Raw genomic sequence first — 19721 nt, 5'->3', positions numbered from 1 at the left:
GAAGTTCATGCCTTTGAAAATGGATTCGAAGGGCTATTGTGTGGAAAAGACAAAGATGCAAGAGTTGATCGGAAGCAGATATTAAGAATCATCTTAGTATTCAGAAGTACTGCTATTCCTGCAGGATACTTCTTAAATAACAAACTAAAACTATATTATCTAAATTTTTCACACACATTAATGATACTTGAAAGTTGTTTTATCTATAAATGAAACTTAAAAGATTGTTCCTGTTTTCAGTCTGATCTATTTACATTTGTAACCAAAATAAAATCATGCTATAGTACTGCAAGTCCAGTGCTGGGCAGGAGCAGTAGGTGGTTTCTATCCTTTTTTGCTCATCAACACAATCATTAGGGAAGTTCCAATTCAGAGGCAAATGAAGAATTCCATTATTCTCATATTGTCCTGATATTTTAAAGTAGGACAGGATTTGACAAAGAGACTGCTTATTACTGGGAGTGGCGTCTGGGGAAAAAAAAAAATCTAGCTCATTTTGAGTAGTGTTTCTTCCTGTTGACTGAGCCCCAGTGGTCTTTTTGTTTGTAACTTGAACAACTATGGTCTGGAATTAATTGAGATATAGTGCAAGGAACTCAAATGCCCCTGTATGAATGTATAATCTGTCATGCTTGGTGAGACCTCAGAAACTGAAATTAAAACAATTTAGAGAAAATTAATAGTAAATCATATTAAAATTAATTGCTATTATATTTGTACTACCACAGAATATGAAAACTGAGTCTCCAAGTCTGGCCCAGAAATTCAGTAGGCTAGTCACTTTCTAGGCCCAGTTTTATCACCATGGCTATAGGTGTTGTGTGTACCCCATTCATACTACTAAGTGCTTTGTGTGGGCAGTGGTGACTCTGCTTGCCTTGCTTACCTATAGCCTCCCACAACTTTAACTACATTTGTCTCAGGCTGTGTAGGCATGGAGTGAAAACTTGTTTATGCTTCAAAATGCTTGCATCATATAAAGTACCCTTTTTATACATAAAAACTGTCTGTGATATTTTTCACTTCTTGATTTGTTGTAGAAGGCTGAAGAGAATGCAGAAGGAATGGCATCTGGTCTTGGTCCTGATGGAGAGGTGAGAATTTTACAAGTTGCTTTTTTAAAAAAAAAATTTTTTCCTAGTGCTTTTTATAAGTGATGTGTGTCATTGCCATAGCTTTTTTTAAAAAAAATCACAACCATAAATGTCTTAAGATGACTTGTTGTTCATAACCAGGAGAAAACCTATCAAGATCAATATCTGTGCTAACTTGTTTCTCTTCAGAGAGTTGAAGACTAAAACAAAGGTACATTGAATCTGTCACTGAGTGTACTGAGAATTCCCTCTCAGCTTTGGCAGACGTTTAAAAGTAAAATTTTTTTTTTGTTATCCATGTGTAGTTCATAATTTACTCTTTAAAATATAGTTGTAAGCACAGTGTATTCTAATTTCTCATTTTTTAAAAAACAGAGTGTTTACATTGCATGTCAATTACCTTTCTGGTATAGGGTAGACTATACTGTTTTGATGGCTTAAGACATCTGAATGTTCTTTCTTTCTCAGAAGCAACTGAAAATGAGTAATTTTCTTTTGTCATTCTTTGAATACTTAGCTTTTTCTTTTTGTAGTAGAAGCAGAGAGCATATGCTGCCTCCTAAAGATCTGTCCTGTTATGCCCTTTTTCTATTCAGTTTTATTTTTATAGAAAGGCTTTAAAAATGTGTTTATTATTTTTCTTCTGGTCTTACACTTTCAAGTGATACCTTTGCTGATGTAGTGAAAGAGGTATAGCAAAACATTTAATATAGTTACAGTTGCACCTGGAAAATGCACACATACTCCCTTTTCATAAATTATGAAGTTAAAGAAATAAGTTTTATTCTCCCTATCAGTAGGTAACCATCTTTACAACTCCTCAGAATTATTTTTTCAATTTTGTGTTCATATATATTATGAAAAGGTTCTTTAGTAGTGGTAGCAGCAGCAGTAGTAGTAGTCGAAAGGTTTTTAAAGTAGAAAATCCATGATTAAACAGGCCAGAGAGGTAACAGAAAAATAATTACACTGCTCTGATTTTGTTAGAGCACCTGAATTTGTAAAGAGACTTCTTATTGCAGGTACTTACCAGTTTAAATGAAGACATTGGGACAGCTAATCTTTAAAAAGGCTTCTTTACTTAAAAAGTTAGTTAAAGTGTTACAGATGCATTTCTCCATCCGTGAAGGAGGAAAAATGCCATAAGTTTGATGTATGCTTTTTGTTATAGATCTCCATTCATATAAACAACATATATTAAATGACAATAAGCATAATATACTTTCTGTCCTCTTTCAGAGAAGCCAACAGCTGCTTCTGTTCCACTCTACTCTCATTCATTTGTCTGTAATACTGTGATATATGTGTGGATATCACATATAGAGCTATGTTACACGTAGAAAAACTGTGACTCAGTGTTGGCTTGGTAGCCATGCAGGAAGCTGTGGTTGCTAATAATGAAACTTCACTGCTTGTTCAGATTTGTAAATTTTTCAGGTGCTATTAGCTCTTTTTATTACATATGACAAACATAAAAGCTCAATAATCTTATACTGTAGCATATCATTTGAATTTGTAGCCCATAGATGAGAGCAGTCAAATGAGTGACCTTCCAGTCAAAGTGACTCATACTGAAACTGGCAAAGTTCTTCTTGGACCAGAAGCACCAAAAGCAAGTCAGCTGGATGCTTGGCTGGAAATGAACCCTGGGTAAGTAGCTAGCATACATGTAAGTGGCTTTTTTTTTTTTAGCTTGCATTAGTATTTTTCATGGGTTTTGCTCTTGTTTTTCTTCTTCCTTTTTCACCTATTCCATTCTCCTTTTAATTTATTACATGTAAACAGAGTAGGAATTGTATTGAACCTACTACCTTCTTTTGTATCCCTAATTCATATACTTTCCATCTTCTCTGTACAGCTATGAAGTTGCTCCCAGGTCAGACAGTGAAGATGAAAGTGGCTCTGAGTATGAGGAGGAGGTATGTGTCCTCTTTTTAAAAAAAACCTTTTGTGTCAAACAAATAGTTCAGTAAAAACCAAATTCTTATCCCATGTGACATTTTCCTCTTTTTCATAAGGAAGGAAAGAAAAGCAGTAGCAAGTGTCTAATCATTTTAAGTATAATGCCAACAGGAAAAAAAAGGTTTTTTGTCACATTGTTCAGTTCATAGCAGTTGCCCTTTATATATGTTGCAAATACCTGACTGATAACCTGGGTGAGGAAGAGAAAAGGTTTTGCTCTGGTCATTAATAATCATGACCCAGAGTATATAAACAGGCTCCTGTGTTGCCAGGAGACGACATATAGTGGCTTTGTGCTGAAGAAAGTTAACATCTTTAATCCTTTGGAAGCCTCTTGTATACACTATTTAATACTTTTCTACAGAAAACACTACTTTGTTAGTCTTAGAATTGAAGCATTGCCCATTTAGATAAGACAAATTTTATTGATTGTGGTGTAATCCTGACTCAAGTGGTTTTAGAAATTCCAGAAGTTCATCAGGATCATGTGTTAGAAAACATGTACTGAGGCCCTAATTTGCCCAAGTGCATGCCAGTTTTTGAGAGCTTTCAGGGTATTTTGGCTTTTTTTTTTTTTCTTAATAATTCTTCAGTGGAGACAGGAGATTTCAGGGAAGAGGGGGTGTGAAATAGGCCAATGCAGTAAGACCTACTTAGGTACATTCATTTGTCCACTTGTATCACAGCGTGTTAGATGTCCTTTAGGGCATGAATGTGCTTATTGAGTCTTGGCTTACCTTTGAACATAGAGACATAAACCAGTATGTGTTCATTTTGCATAACCTTGAATTTTAAATTAAACAAGTAAAACATTTTAGAGATGTTGTTGGTGGTGGAAGCTCTCAAGACTGTAGGATGTGTTTATGTACTGAAAGTTTCATTGGCTGTTCTGAATAACAGAGTTGTTGTTATATATTATGTTAATTAAAATGTTAGGAATTATGTCAGGTCCTTATGCTCAAACTGTTAAACATAGGCTTATTTGATTCAGTATTTTATAATGATTTAAATACTTTTGTTACAGAAGTTCTAAAAAGAATCTTAAGCTAATAAAAATATTGTAAAACACTAAGATACTGACCCTGTAGGGTCGTAATATTAGATACTGTGAATAATCAATACTGACAGAGCATTTCTCAGCAGCATACTTTCTAAAGGAGAGAAAGACTGAGGAGTAGAGAAGAGCGATGTTCAATCAACAGGCTAATGGTAGAACTAGAAGTAGAATTCAGATACTGAGTGTAGGACTAATCCCTGTTGATGTAATCCTGCAAGGCACTCACTGTTGAGGTGGGGGTGAAGCATGATACCTGTCAGATTTGGACCACGTCCTGTGATATTCTCAGAGAAATGTCAAAAGAGACGTGCCTGCATATTTAGTAAAAATTTTTTAGCATTGGTGTTCTTTAGAGCTGGGGAAATCATTATGACAAGAATGCACCTGCAGAAGTCAAAGCACTATTTTGTTCTGCTTTATTGATGAGAATTTATGTTGTTGAACAGTACCCTTTTCTTCAAATGGTTCAGGTGCTGTTGAAGAGCCCTCAATAAAATGCAAAATTTATCCACCTGTCATACATTGCAACTGTAGCCAGAAGGTGAATTAAACGATTTAAAAGAAAATAAAGATGTAATCTGTTTCCAAAAAGTTAATAAATCAAAAAACTAAAACAGCAGCTCATGGCAGTTTTTTAAGTTGTATTAAAGTAGTACACATCTAGCATATGATACAAACTTATGCACCGTATTGAAATCCTTTCCATGAACAGGACAGACAGAATAAGGTTTTTTAAAATGAAACCATTAAAAGAGAAAATACTTTCTTTTTCCTTCCAAAACATTGTCACTTCCAGTTTGTTAATCTGTATGAAAAAATATCATTTTGTTGTGTTGCAGTGCGATTTTGTTGCAGGATAGGTGTCAGCTGAACTTTCTGGTTCTGGTCCCTGTTATTGTAAAGCATTGACTAATGAAAGCTACCAATAAATACATGAATGCTAGTTGAAAGTATGATTTAGGAAGATGTTGCACTTTCCAGTGCTCCTGTTCTTTTTCTGTCTTTGTAGGATGATGAAGAAGAATCAAGCAGGTTAGAAGCAGATGAGAAGATACTTCTGGATCCTAACAGTGAAGAAGTTTCTGAGAAAGATGCTAAGCAAATCATTGAGTGAGTGGTCTTTAGGTTCTGCTTTTTGTTAGGAATTATGATTTCTTATAATAGGGTTCCCCCAAAATAGTTTGCTGTACATCTCAATGAGTTGTAGTAGCTCCTCTGACATGAACATCTGCAGGAGAAGGAATATGATCATTTAGTACTAGCTGTGTACTACTTAAGCTTCCATGCTCTGGGCGCACTCACCACAGCTGGGGATTTCCAGTTATATGTGAACTGTACTCAAAAAATACCTGTTTGTGGGAATTTACCTTAGTTCTTTGTGTGCTTTCCAGGACAGCCAAACAAGATGTGGATGATGAATACAGTATGCAATATAGTGCTAGAGGGTCTCAGTCCTACTACACTGTTGCTCATGCGATCACAGAAAGGGTGGAGAAGCAGTCTTCTCTTCTTATTAATGGCACACTAAAACATTATCAGGTGAGAAATCTGGTTGGAATTAACTTAAAAATTTGCAAAAAACTCCTGTTGTAGAGCTGTCTGTTGTGTAGTAATGTTAAGCTTCTGCATAATGTGCCTTTCATTGAGTAAAGCATACTAAAATATTTAAATATTTAAATATCTGAAACTTACATTATGCTACACATTTCAGTATGGTATGTCAAAACCTATGACAAACTGAAAAATTTTTTGAGAAATACAAAGTCTCTATTAGGTTAGAAATCAGGGATTATATGGATAAAATGATGATGCTTATGTAGAAATGTTATCATTGATAACATTAGTTCATACCACTTGAATAATACTATCAACTTTCTACCTATACCTGTAGCAATTTTTTCATTGCAGACCAATTGTTTTGTTTTTGCTGTCCTTCTTTTTGACCTAATATTTCAATTTTGCTTATTGTTTTCATTTCTGGGGGTTTCTTAGTAATGTATTTCTTCCTGTGTTTAAACTTTTAGGATTTTATTTTTTGAATTAAAATCCTAGTATTTCAGTACGCTGACAGAAAAAATTCAGAAATTAAGAAAACATTTTTTCCTGTGAAGGCTGATGTCTTGTGCTCTTTACAGGCATGCAGTATATTTAGCAGCTAAGAACTTTTGTCTTCTGACATAAGCTAAATTCATGCATCACTGAAAATGTCCTTGGTACCTGCTTTCAACACTTCTGCTATTCGATAGCTTTCTAGGAAGCCACTGGGATCTGCAACTTTTCAGTGTCTTTTCTCCAGTCAGGCCACTAAATTATTTCTATTTCCACATGAAAAAAAAAAAAGTAATACTTTTTCACCAAGGTAATATAAAGATACATATCTATTTGTACTCGTAGAGAAATAGAAGAAGGAGTGTTTCTTAATCATGCAGAGTGTTATGATTACAGCTGCTGCTTACTGTGCCCTTCAGCTCTGCCTTCTATTACAGTAGCTTGTTTAAATCACTTAAAATTCAAGAGTTAAGCTGATTTCTCTTTTTCAAAGCACTTCAAAATTTTTATATCAGGCTCTTCACAGCGATGCACAGTGGGAGGACAAGGATCAAACTGGATATAGAAGAAAACCTTTTTTCCTGGTAGGACAGCCTCAGGGACTCAGAAGTTGTACCGTCTCTATCATTGGATATTTTCAAGCTCTGACTGGATAAAGCCCTGAGCAACTTGGTCTCGCCTTATGGCTGACCCTGCTTTGGGCACAGGTTTGGACTAGAGACTTCCTGAGGTCCATTCCAAACTGAATTGTCCTGTGTTCTTAGCAAAACTCCATCTGAATTTGAATTCTCTTGTGGATCCTTAACACTTCTACATGTCTGTCTTTGAGCCCTTACCAAAAAGGGAATGTTTTATTCAGTGACCAATTCCAAAATATTAGATTAAATAATTTTTCTGGTGTCATTGAGGAGCTCTACGGCTAAGACAAAATAGGATTCAATCATTCAGAGAACTATGTCACATTCTCAACTATAAGGCCCTCTTCATTTTTGCTGCCTCATTGTCAATACATTGTCCAGCTTGTGCACCAAAAGAAGAGGGATCTAATAGAGGCAGTCAGCAGTCTTGTTTATTGCATAATCCTGATTCATTGTCTGGGAAGGTTTATTTGATGCACTAAATAAAGTCAGTGTCCTTTGGATGCAACATTAATTTGATGGCCCTCTAGGCTTAATGTGCTTGTGGAGAGGAAATTAATGTTATGGTAATTCCTTTACTTTCTAAACTGTAATTACTTTTGCAACCCAGAAATACTCTTCATTTATGCAGATATTTGTTTTGCAGTGCTTTTTCCCTGGTATGCCAAAAAGAAAAATAATTCAGACTGTGGAGTTACAGACAGTCACAATGATTACCAACTGGATCAGGTCCTTTAGCTTCTCAGTGCAATCTCTAGCAACTGAATCAGTAGAACTGAATGCTACCACTAGAGTTAAGGGGCACGCTTTCATAAGGAGCTTTATGACAGAAGTGTTGAGGCTTGGTTTTGGTTCTTGCAAGAATGTTCTGTAGGAGACTTTGTTCTATGACTTTCCCTTGACTCTTATGTCCTTCCCTGTCCTGTAGATTTTATCTGCTCTCTTCTTCTCCACTTCTCTTTTTCCTGCTCTTCTGTGTTTCTTACTGTTGAGTTTGATCAGACCATCCTTTCCTTCATGCTGGAACTTGTCAGTGGAGAAAGTTTGATGGCACAGAAGGGGTGGTTTCCCTATTCTCAGTTCTACAGCTAATTTGTAAGTGGGACATTTGTAGAACAAGTTCTGCAGCTCTTAGTGCCCTGAGATCAATAAAAATGGTTTTCAGAGAATTTAGTACCTAAATATAAGTCAGCCAGCATATACATGAAGCCTGTAAAATTGGCAATGTTGTTTGGGGTATCCTGTCATAGGGACAACAGATGCTTACTTCAGACATGTAGTGTTTCTCCTCTACTTCTTAGCTGGACTTTATCAGACCTCTTAATTTACTTCTGTCTCCACGAGCTAGATAGTGGGCATGAGACCCACTAAACACCTGGATCTTAGAAGCAGAAATGTACCCTAGATTGTACTTCTGTGGGTAACTTCATAAGTACATGTGTAGCAAGCTGTGTTACAAGGGAATAGTCTCAGTGCTAGAATGCAATAGAGGGAGTGTGCTTTCTAGCAGTACTTCTTTGACTATGTAGCCCAGCTATGTACACATTCCTTGGCTACAGTGCTCTAGCTTCTTTTCAGCTCTGGGATTTTATACACGAGGTATAGTTGGACAGAGGATATCTTCTCTGACACATGGAGTTATGGACAACAAACACTAAACGGAGGTTCATGGTACCAGTTTTACAGTTGGGGAGTGTAAGGTGGAGCCAAACGTGAGAGGCTTACATGTGTTGCAGAGACCTGAAAGGTTTGGTTTTTTTGGAAGGTTTTGGCTGAGGCAGATAAATGGCATGAATTATATCCAATAAGTTTTAAATTTGACAGTATTTAAATTAAAGAACAGACTCTTGTAATGACAAATGTTAAGCAACCTTAAGTATCAGTGTCTGTGTTGGTTTGTGTATAGTACCCTTCTCCACTTATAAAATCTGACTTCATATTGTGGGCTCTACTGTCCCTAAACAGGAGTAGTGATTTTCATGTAGCAGTTATTAGAAATTACTTTGTGTTTTCTTTAGGGATGGTAGTTGTTTTTTTTTGTTTGTTTGTTTGCTTGTTTTTTGGTGGGGAGAGGTAGCAGGGGGGTGTTATGGAATGTACAGATCCCCATGCACGTATTACTTTTGAAGGAAATACAACATCTAAGTAGGCAGGGGCATGAGAAGCTTGTTTCTGTCATACTGGTATTAATTACTTGTGTGGGTTTTAAATAACTGAAATTATTATTCTTCATTTCAGCTCCAGGGACTGGAATGGATGGTTTCACTCTATAATAACAATTTGAATGGAATTTTAGCTGATGAAATGGGGCTAGGAAAAACCATACAGACTATTGCACTCATTACTTATCTGATGGAGCACAAAAGACTCAATGGCCCCTATCTCATTATTGTTCCCCTTTCGTAAGTAAAAAATCTCATTCTGTTATTATCATTCTAAGCATTGCAGATTGGCTTATTAGCAACACACATTTGTTTTTCACTAAATGACAAGAGGTGCACGGTGGGATTGCACTGTGCCTGTATTCTGTGTTTTCTTTGATCATTACTTCCCAGCTGATTGTCTGGCATTGGAAGGGTGACCAGGTGGCTGATAAAAGCACTTGATTCCATTAGTTTCACTGACCACTCTTTTGACGAACTGTGTCATGTATTTACCGTTACTTAGTCCACACATAAACCACAAGAGAGTAATCATATTTCTTTCATGTTACATGCCTACAATTTTCTCTATTGAACTTTAAGTGTGATATTAAAAATCTATTTTTTAGTTCTTTTAAAAGTGCCCCCATCAAACATTAAGTAATCATGCTTTAACAATGTTGGATAATCTTTTAAGTACTGTGTAACTAGCCCTTGATGTAGAAATATGATTATTTGTCATGTTGCTCCTTTTTCCTTTTCCTTGGTTTTCCAAGATGCCACTTCTTTTGTACTTTCTTCTAATGTCTTTTCCTTTCTCTGAAGGCAAGATGGGGATTTTAGCTATTTGAAATGCTATGTTTTAAATGGATGCTGTCAGGCAGAGTAAAACAGATTCAGGGTTTGGAGGGTTTGTTTGCTTATTTCTGTGTGTACATGGTAAGTGTCTTACACTTGTGTAGAAGTTCTCTGGCCTTTTAATTAGGTAATTCATCTACCAATCTTACAATCAACCAATTGTGCAGAGCATGCAGATGCACAGTACGATTGGAATATAATTTATTCATGGCCATTTATTATAATTTCTTTTGAGGTATCCTGCCTTCTGGCTCTGCTACAGTAGTTACTGACTAACTAACATAAATACCACAGCTATGCCTAATAGTGTGGATAAAAGTGATGAGCTCTAGAGTTAGAAGAAGTGGTTGGGGAAACCCTATTAACTAAAACAAAGTTAAAAAGGGGAAGTGTTATTAAGTCACAGATTTCACAGGAGAACAGTGGAAAACTTTTTTTTTTTTAAAGTAATCTGTAATGCTTTTTCTTAAGTTTCTAACAGAAAGCAGCTGAAACTTAAGTCCCTTAGACATTATAACATACTTCTTTCCCTACTCTCTCCCTCCACCAACATTATTACAGGTCACTGCTGCTGTCACAGGTTCAGTGAGTTTAAAAATGAAAAGGGTATTTTCTGCTGCTCTTTCCTGTTAGCAGCCAGCTTAGCCATTTTAAAAAGTGTTTGTTGTGATCATACTGCAGAAGCAACACAGTGGCAAAATAAAGCTGCACAGTGGCACTGGGTGGCAATAGCATATCATTACAGCAGAACATGAATAAATTCTGTTGAGGCTGTATCCGAAAAGTTGCAACCTCATCTCACGGGAGACAAGTAGCATAAAATAACATACAAGTCTCTTTCTGTGCAGGGTTATCTTTCTTCTCCTTAATATGCTCCAAAATATGAAGGTGTATGTAAAGTGATATTCTGAATTGGTTGTTAAAAGGCCCCTTTTTTTCACCCTATGAGGTGAAAGACATTTTTCTCATTTTCTTCTGTTTCTTCCCCTCTAAAAGATGCAGATATTTTGTTACAGTATATAAATTACTTCTTTTTAATATACTGTTAATTATGAGGGTTGATTACATGAAATGCATTGAAAATTCAGCAACCACTGGGAAACATGGTGTATGCATAAAGTTTAATGTGTTTATACTGAGCAAATAATGAAATATATTACTTTTCCTAACAATCTCTATAGGACCTTATCCAATTGGACATATGAATTTGACAAATGGGCTCCTTCTGTGGTGAAAATATCATACAAGGTTTGATTTGCTTTTTTATATGAGTAAAGTGGAAGGAATGAGAATAGAACCTACTTTTCCTCTGTGTCTATAGGTGTTTGTAAGCTGTTTGCTTGTAAAGTTTTGTCATCTATATCATGTACTAAGCAGTGAGAGTTAATCTTCCTAAGATGATGACTGTAATAAACTGTAATTACTTTCATATAATGAAATGCAGAAGAAAACTGTTAATTATCACATTACAGGGCTTCTAACTAGAGTAATACAAATGATAAATACTTCACATTTTGTACATAGCTGAATACTTCGCTGTTTGGCTACTGTAGTGCTGATAAGGCCAAGTAATCACTAAGGAGACTAGACTGCCACGTAAAAAGAGCTTAACAGTCCAGAATCCAGGGGGGGAAATCACTCTGGGGTATATCGGTATATTGTATATGATACTGTAGGTTCGTGTACTTGCTCTGTGTCTGCAAATTCATGACTGTAAAGATATATGTGTGTGTGTGTGTGTATATATATATATATATATATATATATATATATATATATATATATATATTTCGTTCTTTCCTCTCTGTTCTAGGGTACACCTGCAATGCGCCGCTCACTTGTTCCTCAGCTTCGAAGTGGAAAATTTAATGTTCTTTTAACTACATATGAGTACATAATAAAGGACAAACATATTCTTGCTAAGGTAATAATGAATGTCTGTCATCTCTTAACAGGAAGACCTTTGAGATATCATTAAATGATGCAGATCACAAAACGCATATTCTTGTTTTACAGAAAAGTCCTGTGTTATTGTTTTATCTTCCTATGAAAGTTAAGCCTTTCATGTATTTTTTCATTTCTCTGTGCATAATTGGACTTCTCAGTCACTGCTTTTCTCCCTGAAGACATCAAGATTTTCCAGAATATGGCTAGTGGAATTTTATCAGTTATTAGAACCCTCTGCCTTTGGAAAAAATTTTTTTTGCCTACTGCATAATAGAATTTGTCCTAATCTACAGTCCTGACCCTAATTTTTTTTTCATTCTGTTTCTAACCTGAAGCTCACTTTTATTAGAGCCTCTCCAGCTACATGATGTTTCTCTCCAAGTAGCTAAATAGTTACATATATCATGAATTTGGTATCACAGTTTACTACTCAGGACCCAGTTCTGAAGGATTCGCAGTCTAGACAGTAAATAGTGGTGCCTCAGATATAATGAATTCATTTGAAAATTATTCAGTACTATATTTCATTACATATGTCATACTATTTCATATAAACAGCAGACCAAGCAGGTATTTTGCTGTTCTGAGAAACTACGTGGTCTTACTGTCTCTTTGGTTTCATTTTCACTTCTTTACATTCAATTGCATATTTAGATTTCTCTTTTTTTTTTCCCTCTCTGATACAAAGACATTTGAATGTATGAATACATTTTATTGGCATGATTCTGAATGCTTAAGAACAGTTTGAGACTGTAGAGTTTTCCTTTCCTTCTAGTTTTTGCCCAGCCTGGCTAAAAGGTAGGAGCACACAGCAGTGTGTCATGCAACCTGTCTTGGAAGTGGGATTAGTTAGCATGTGTGAAAGTACTTGAAGACTACAAACTGAGGCCTTCCTAGTCATATGGTCAGTATGTCATAGCCTTATTATGGTGCTGTAGTTCATATGCATACCCCATCATGTGACTGAAATGTTTCACATAACTACAATAGAGATATTATCTGGCTTAGAAGGACATGATCTTAGCATGTGGTTGACTTACATACCTAAGTTGCATTGCCTGAGGTTCGTGTATATGCGTAACATCTAAGGGAGGGAAATTTTATTTTGGTTACATTACACATGCTTATCTGCTGTTTATCTGGTCCACTTTTTGCTAGCCCCTGAGGGTCTCAGTGAGAGAGTGTGTAAAGCAGCAAGAGGTGCAGAAAGCTTAACACCTGTAAGCTTGACAGCCTTCTTGCAAAGAAGGTAGTGAGGCAGTATATGCTATTAAAACTGAACAGCTGACAGCAAGCTTCTAGAAACAATAAGCTATAGAACTCTGTCACTGAAGTGCTTAGACTCAAGCAGTGACCCATACAGTTCATCCAATGGCACGTACGTTGACTATCTGTGTTATACGACAGAAAATGATAGGGAACTCGGACAGCGTTCTTTCAGCATCTGCCCTGGCTGCGTTTAAGCTGTCCCATTAAGAACTGGAAACTTTATGTAAGAAGATGCACTGACTGAGTTGATCTTAATTATATTGCTTCATTCTTGAGTTAAAAGGTAGGGATTAGCTGAAACACAGCAAAGTTCAGGGTTGCTGTATTTTGAGAACATAGTTATTTTGTGTGGAAAATGCTGTTGCCTCTTGCCTATATTCTTGTTTCAGACAGATTTATTTGGAGTTCTTCTGCTCTTTTTCTTCCCCAGTAAAACATATTCTGACCTTGAAGAGTCAGTCACCTGAATTCCTCCCCAGAAATGGGAGGAATCAGCTGTTCACTGTTGCAAGTCAAGTTACAGATTCTGCATAACTATTTTTATTCCTATTTTTGTTGCTTGTGAGGCCACTGATGCTTGGATACTCGTAAATGAGAATGACAGATGTTTCACATTTCAAATGTTCCTGTTTTAAATATGTTGGGAGTAATCTGAGTCTGTCCTGCTCAAACTTTACCAACTTTTCTTCTTGCAGATTCGATGGAAATACATGATAGTAGATGAAGGCCATCGAATGAAGAACCATCACTGCAAGCTGACTCAGGTCTTGAACACTCACTATGTGGCCCCTAGGCGGATACTGTTGACTGGGACTCCATTGCAGAACAAATTGCCTGAACTTTGGGCTCTTCTCAACTTCCTCCTTCCAACCATTTTCAAGAGCTGTAGCACATTTGAACAGTGGTTCAATGCTCCATTTGCCATGACTGGAGAAAGGGTACTGTGGCAATTTTTTTAAAACATCAGAAAAGAAAAACATTGTGAAAAACAAAACTGAGTTTACACTGAAAGAGTAGTGTTTGAACTCTCCCTTGTGCTTAGGGAGTTAACATAACTAAAAGCTACTTTTATAATGTCTATAAAGTTTAATTAAAGTGTCTCTTTTTTGGCACTGAGTCAGTTTGTACAAATAATTACTGCAAATGCTTGTCTTTCATATGAGACAAGACATTACATAATACACTGAGTTGTCTTGTAGTAACTTTTATACACTTCTGTAGGTGGACTTAAATGAGGAAGAGACTATTCTGATCATCCGTCGTCTCCACAAAGTTCTTCGACCCTTCTTGCTGAGAAGATTGAAGAAAGAGGTTGAGTCTCAACTGCCAGAAAAGGTTTGCAATGAGAGAAATTGTGGAAAGGGTTTAATACTTTTTTTTAAAGCATATTATGATGTTTCTTTTCCTGGCCAATGAGGAGTCCTGGAGACCTGCAGTTTCTGCAGTCTCAGGCTTCCTCTTCACTCCTACAGCTTTTAATTCTGTTTCTCATCATGCATGGCTTATATAAGACATTCAGCTTATTTCCATAGTATTTGGTTTTGAGAAGTAACTGAGTTGGCTATATACTGAGAGCTAGATTCTGCCTCTCCTGCTTGTGCTGCGTAGAACCTTTGCCCCCTGAATTATTTCACGTAAACTCCCAGAGGACTACTTGATATTATAAAGCAAACAGAATTTGGTCCTGGGTTAACATTCTAGGAGTTTTGAGTTGTGTGAAGTGTTCTTTTGAAATTCTACATTTTAACTAGTGGCTGCATCTCAGAATATAAAATTCACTTCTGATTTGAAATATCGCTGCTTTTAATCTTTGGGCAACACATCCTGCCCCAGTCTATCCTCTTCTGCAATCACAGAATCGCTGAGGTTGGAAGGGACCTCTGGAGATCATCTAGTCCAACCCCCCTGCTCAAGCAGGGTCACCTAGAGCACATTGCACAGGATCACGTCCAGGCGCATTTTGAATATCTCCAGAGAAGGAGACTCCACCACCTCTCTGGGCAACCTGTTCCAGTGCTCTGTCACCCTCACAGTGAAGACGTTTTTCCTCATGTTAAGATGGAAGTGTCTGTGTTTCAGTTTGTGCCCGTTGCCTCACGTCCTGTCGCTGGGCACCACTGAAAAGAGTCTGGCTCCATCCTCTCGACACCCTCCCTTCAGATACTTGTACACGTTGATAAGATCCCCTCTCAGCCTTCTCTTCTCCAGGCTAAACAGGCCCAGCTCTCTCAGCCTTCCCTCATAAGAGAGATGCTCCAGTCCCCTAATCATCTTTGTAGCCCTTCGCTGGACTTGCTCCAGTAGTGCCATCCCACATCTCCTTTTTCTTTCACCCTTCCGAAAAAAACAGCAGCAACTAAATCAAAAAGTAAATCTGAAGGCAGGTTGGAAAATGTTTGGTGTTGAAGTCGACTAGGGTAAAACCATTCCAAAAATGAAATTGTTGCGAGTTTATGAGTTGACTAACACTGGCTGGATGAACAAAGAGCTCTTTGTACAAATACTCAGTGATAGTATCTAAAGGATAGACTTGATTATTTAATTTCATTCTCATCTTTATAATGTTGTGAACATTATTACTGTTGTGACTTTCTGTTCCTTTCAAAGGTCAGATTCATGGTACCCTCCTATACAGCACTGATTTGAGAATGAAACTTATTTAGATTTGTAAATACTACTGAAATTTTTATTGCTATTCAAATTTCTGCCAACTAGAGACATTGTATTTCATAAATCATTAATAGGTATTGGAGGAAAAGAATTTAGAAGCTGCATACAGTTATTTAGTGAGCCATGTTTCATTCATTTCCATATCTTGCTTAGAAAAAAATATTAGTCCAAACTAGAATATGGACTTGTTGACCTAAGCCTGTTAATCAGTTCCATCTGATCTGAAAAGTCCTGATAAAGAAGCCATTAAATTAATACTCACTTCTCTTATCTCTGAGCTCATCCTCCTGTCTTTCTGTGTAGAAAATAACCTGATAATTTTTATTCAGTTTGTTTATTAAACATTAGACAGTTTCTTTTAAGCACCACTGTCAAGATTTCTAGCTATTAATATGTCTTTATTATGTGATTATTTTACTTCAGTTATTAAAGATACAGTTGCTGTAATCTGGAAATTAGGTAATAGAAAACAATATGTTAAATTGGGATATGAAATGTTTATGTTACTGGATTTAAAGATGGTGTGCAATAAATACCTGCTGTAACAAATATAGTTTTACCAAACTGAACAAGATGGTGAACTGAACTGGGGGTCATACACCACTTCATTAACTCCTGTTATTTCTAGTTGAAATTGGGAAAACAGCATTTTTTGCACCCCAACATATGTAAGTAAAATGCTAATTAGGCTCTGTAAGGGATGCTTATTTGTTTTGTGCGAGCTATACAGTGATGACTGATGTTTTTATAGTGTTTTGCAAGCATAATACAAGTTCACAAGTTATTAAACATTCAGGGATTTTTTAATTACATATTAAGCTTTTCAATTAAACATTAAACATAAAATATTTTGTTAAAATTATAGAAAGAAATAAAAAGTAAAACATTTGTGTGTGGCAAAACAGCACTGAATCTGCAGTCATGTTCTTAGAATCCAAATGTCTTTTAGTAAATGTGAATCTCATAGATAATCTCTTGAGCTACTCATTGCTGTGCTTGCTGAGTTGCTGCTCACAGAAATCGAAGGCACTGTTAGGATACAGATAAAAGATACATTGTTTTTTGTTTACTGTTGTTGGATGTAAAGAACTTGCAGTTAGATCCTACTAACATTATTATATCATGGAAAATTTTACAGTTTGTTTATGTATTGTTTTTTACACTAGGTGGAATATGTGATCAAATGTGACATGTCAGCTCTTCAGAAGATCCTGTACCGTCACATGCAAGCCAAGGGAATCCTTCTCACAGATGGTTCTGAGAAAGACAAGAAGGTAAAAAGGGAAGACTAGAACACCTGGGAAACAATACAATATGATTACATGTTAGCTGTATGATTTCGGTACTATAAAATTAATAAGTAAGTTCTTACTGCAGATATCTCTCATGGGAAAAGAATCTTGTCTGTCAGATACTCTTTTTGTTTTAAAAAAATGGCAATTTTTGCTCTGTATTCCCAAGGAAAAAATATTGCTTGTATTCACTATAGTTACAATGCATTTCTGAGAACAAACAGTGCTTGAAAAAGCAACATTTCTCTTGCCTGAGTTTAATCCATTAGGGAACCTGAGTAGTTGTGATTGCGGCAGCACTGTCTAGTGGAGGTTATTCATCTTGTCTTTCAGAGTTATTAATTAAGCACAAATCTTGTTTCAGCCAGCTAGGGCGTTTTGCCTACTTTCATACATCCTTATAAGATCTGCTAATAAAAAGGTTTTTAAGAGAACAATAACATTCAAAGTCAAATAGTCAGATGTTAGATTATGCCAAAGTAAATGTTGATTACACGACTGTGGGACTTTGGTACTTGATTAAGTTAATATGGAGAAAACAAGTTGCCATTCATCACATTATTTGTGTATACACATATAGCATTACAATAACTCTGAGGTAGCCTGAATTCACCGTGAGAGTTCTTAGAGTAAGAACATACAGACACTGCAGAACAGCTGGTGTGTAACAGCTTGTGTTTGTGCTAGGTCCTTAATATGGCTGCATTATGTTTGTATGAATGATACAACATAATCAAAAACTATTTTTCCACCATCCTTTTGCAGACTGAATTGCTACAATGGGTGGCATTTCCTGTTCAGAATCTTTATCTATTTTAACCTCTTTATTTTGTGCAGTCAACTGTTTTATCTACTGTTGGTTGTTCAAACTCTGGTCAAAGCCAGTACTTTTCTCATCAGATATTCTTTCACACTCATCCCTATAGTTTGAGTACTTTGTAAACATGAATTTACTTTCTTTTCTTGTATTTTTAATGTGATTTTGTAGTTTGCTCTCCTTCTTTTTGCCCTCCAAATTTCATTTTGCCTCCCAGTCTCCCACTTGCCTCCCTTTCTGGTCTTTTCCCTCTCACTGACTACCTCAGAATCCTCTCTGTTTTTCCGTACTTGCTCCACCAGCCAGCTTTTTGCTTTATCAGACCTAATTGTCTCTGCTGTCTTTGGGACACCTCCTTCCCCCAACTAGTGGTGTAAAATTTTTCCCATCCTCTCACCTTCTTTTCTTTCAGGCTTTTTTCTTTTCTGTATCTGCTTCATCAGGCTCTCTTATCCATGCTACCTGGTGCCAGCAGAGGGGGGTGGTGGCTGCTGAGCACTTTTGGCTTCAACTGTGCAACAACTACAGTCTTAGGAAAAAATCCTGTTATTCTGCAACTCTGGCCTGGAACCAGCTGAGACTAGTGAGAATTCAGTAAGCAGCAAAGCTCTAGGAATTCTCCCTTGAACAAATGCAAACTGCCTTTTGGAGCATATTGGAAAGGATTTTGAAAAGAAAAACAAGATTTAGATGTGTAGATTCCCCTCTTCAAATGTAAACACCCTGCTCTAAAAGTTAAGATTTGGCAGTACTTTGCAGAGAAGAATAAAATATTGCTAGCATATAACATGACAAAATGTATGTCATGTATGTGTGTATTTTTCCCTAGTTTTACTCTTAGAAATTGCTGAATTGTGTTGGCTGAGATTTTAAAAATAAATTTGAATGAGTCAAATACAGTAACCTTGGAAAATTGCAGCTGCTCTAACTACAATTTCCTAAAGTTACAACAAATCAAAATGGCACCTGAAAGAGACTAAGCTTTATGGTTGCAATCTAATTACCACTAGCAGACTCAGGTTTGGTAATGCCATATCTTATTAACTTTGGCGAACACTGGTCAAACACCTAGTAATGTTTGTTGTTTTAAAGATGGCATGGTTTCTTATATCTGAATTGACTATTGTCGAAGTCTATCCTGTTTCCAAATTGGCTTCATTATAGAGTAAGTTTTGAGATTATTCATTGTTAAATATCAAGATGACTCATGTGGCGTGGTCATTTCTAGCTGACTAGAGCCCTGTGTTTTACTTGTCCTGGAAAGAGAATCCCATGTATTCAGTTAACCTCCAGGAGAAGATACTGGAGATTTGAAAAGCATCTGGCTAGTATTATTCCTTGCTAGCAGTATTTAGACCCAGTGCAATTTGTATGGCTTCATACTAAGCTGTTTAAATATGCAGTAAGCAGGACAGCAGTTGCACTTCTTCCCACAATGACTACGATAGATATGAGATACCTTGCACTTAGCAGGTCTACATATTCTTTTTCTTTATGGATCATCCTCATGCTAGGTGAATTTGTACAGCAAATAGCAGCACTGTATTTTACAGCTTCTGGTATTCTGGTTTGTTGCAGAAGTATTTTTATGCCTTCATATAAAAATGTCTTTCAAAAGTTTCATTCGTAAACTAGGAAAGTAGATTCATTGAATTTGCATTGTTTATTCCCATAGGGAAAAGGTGGGGCAAAGACTCTTATGAACACTATCATGCAATTGAGAAAGATATGCAACCACCCATACATGTTTCAGCACATTGAGGTAAGACTGCCATGTTTAATTGTAAGAATCTTTTTTTTTTTTTTTTTTTTTTTCAAGATGGCTAGCATAATAGAAAACCAGTGTTGTGATTTCTGTATGTGGCAGGGAACATCTCTGTCTATATCATTTGTGCTGGAAATGAGGCATTTGAAAAATGTACTAATT

At 36.4% G+C, this 19721-nt stretch overlaps 1 protein-coding gene across 5 annotated transcripts in view; it reads left to right on the top strand.

The window, feature by feature from the left end:
* The window catches only part of SMARCA2 (SWI/SNF related, matrix associated, actin dependent regulator of chromatin, subfamily a, member 2), a 123926-nt gene that overhangs the window by 45184 nt on the left and 59021 nt on the right, over positions 1-19721 (top strand). For all 5 annotated transcript variants that reach the window (XM_067316534.1, XM_067316531.1, XM_067316533.1 and 2 more), the window contains 12 exons: positions 1041-1094; positions 2614-2744; positions 2953-3013; positions 5123-5223; positions 5505-5652; positions 9039-9202; positions 10981-11047; positions 11613-11723; positions 13711-13953; positions 14237-14350; positions 16852-16959; positions 19470-19556. In XM_067316534.1, coding sequence (XP_067172635.1) covers positions 1041-1094; positions 2614-2744; positions 2953-3013; positions 5123-5223; positions 5505-5652; positions 9039-9202; positions 10981-11047; positions 11613-11723; positions 13711-13953; positions 14237-14350; positions 16852-16959; positions 19470-19556 — 1389 coding nt within the window. The remainder of the gene's footprint in view (positions 1-1040; positions 1095-2613; positions 2745-2952; positions 3014-5122; positions 5224-5504; positions 5653-9038; positions 9203-10980; positions 11048-11612; positions 11724-13710; positions 13954-14236; positions 14351-16851; positions 16960-19469; positions 19557-19721) is intronic.

The sequence above is a fragment of the Apteryx mantelli genome, chromosome Z (genome assembly GCF_036417845.1).
Source record: "Apteryx mantelli isolate bAptMan1 chromosome Z, bAptMan1.hap1, whole genome shotgun sequence".
Classification (NCBI taxonomy): domain Eukaryota; kingdom Metazoa; phylum Chordata; class Aves; order Apterygiformes; family Apterygidae; genus Apteryx; species Apteryx mantelli.
The sequence above is the reverse complement of the archived record's forward strand: the minus strand, read 5'-3'. Positions and strand labels throughout refer to the sequence as shown.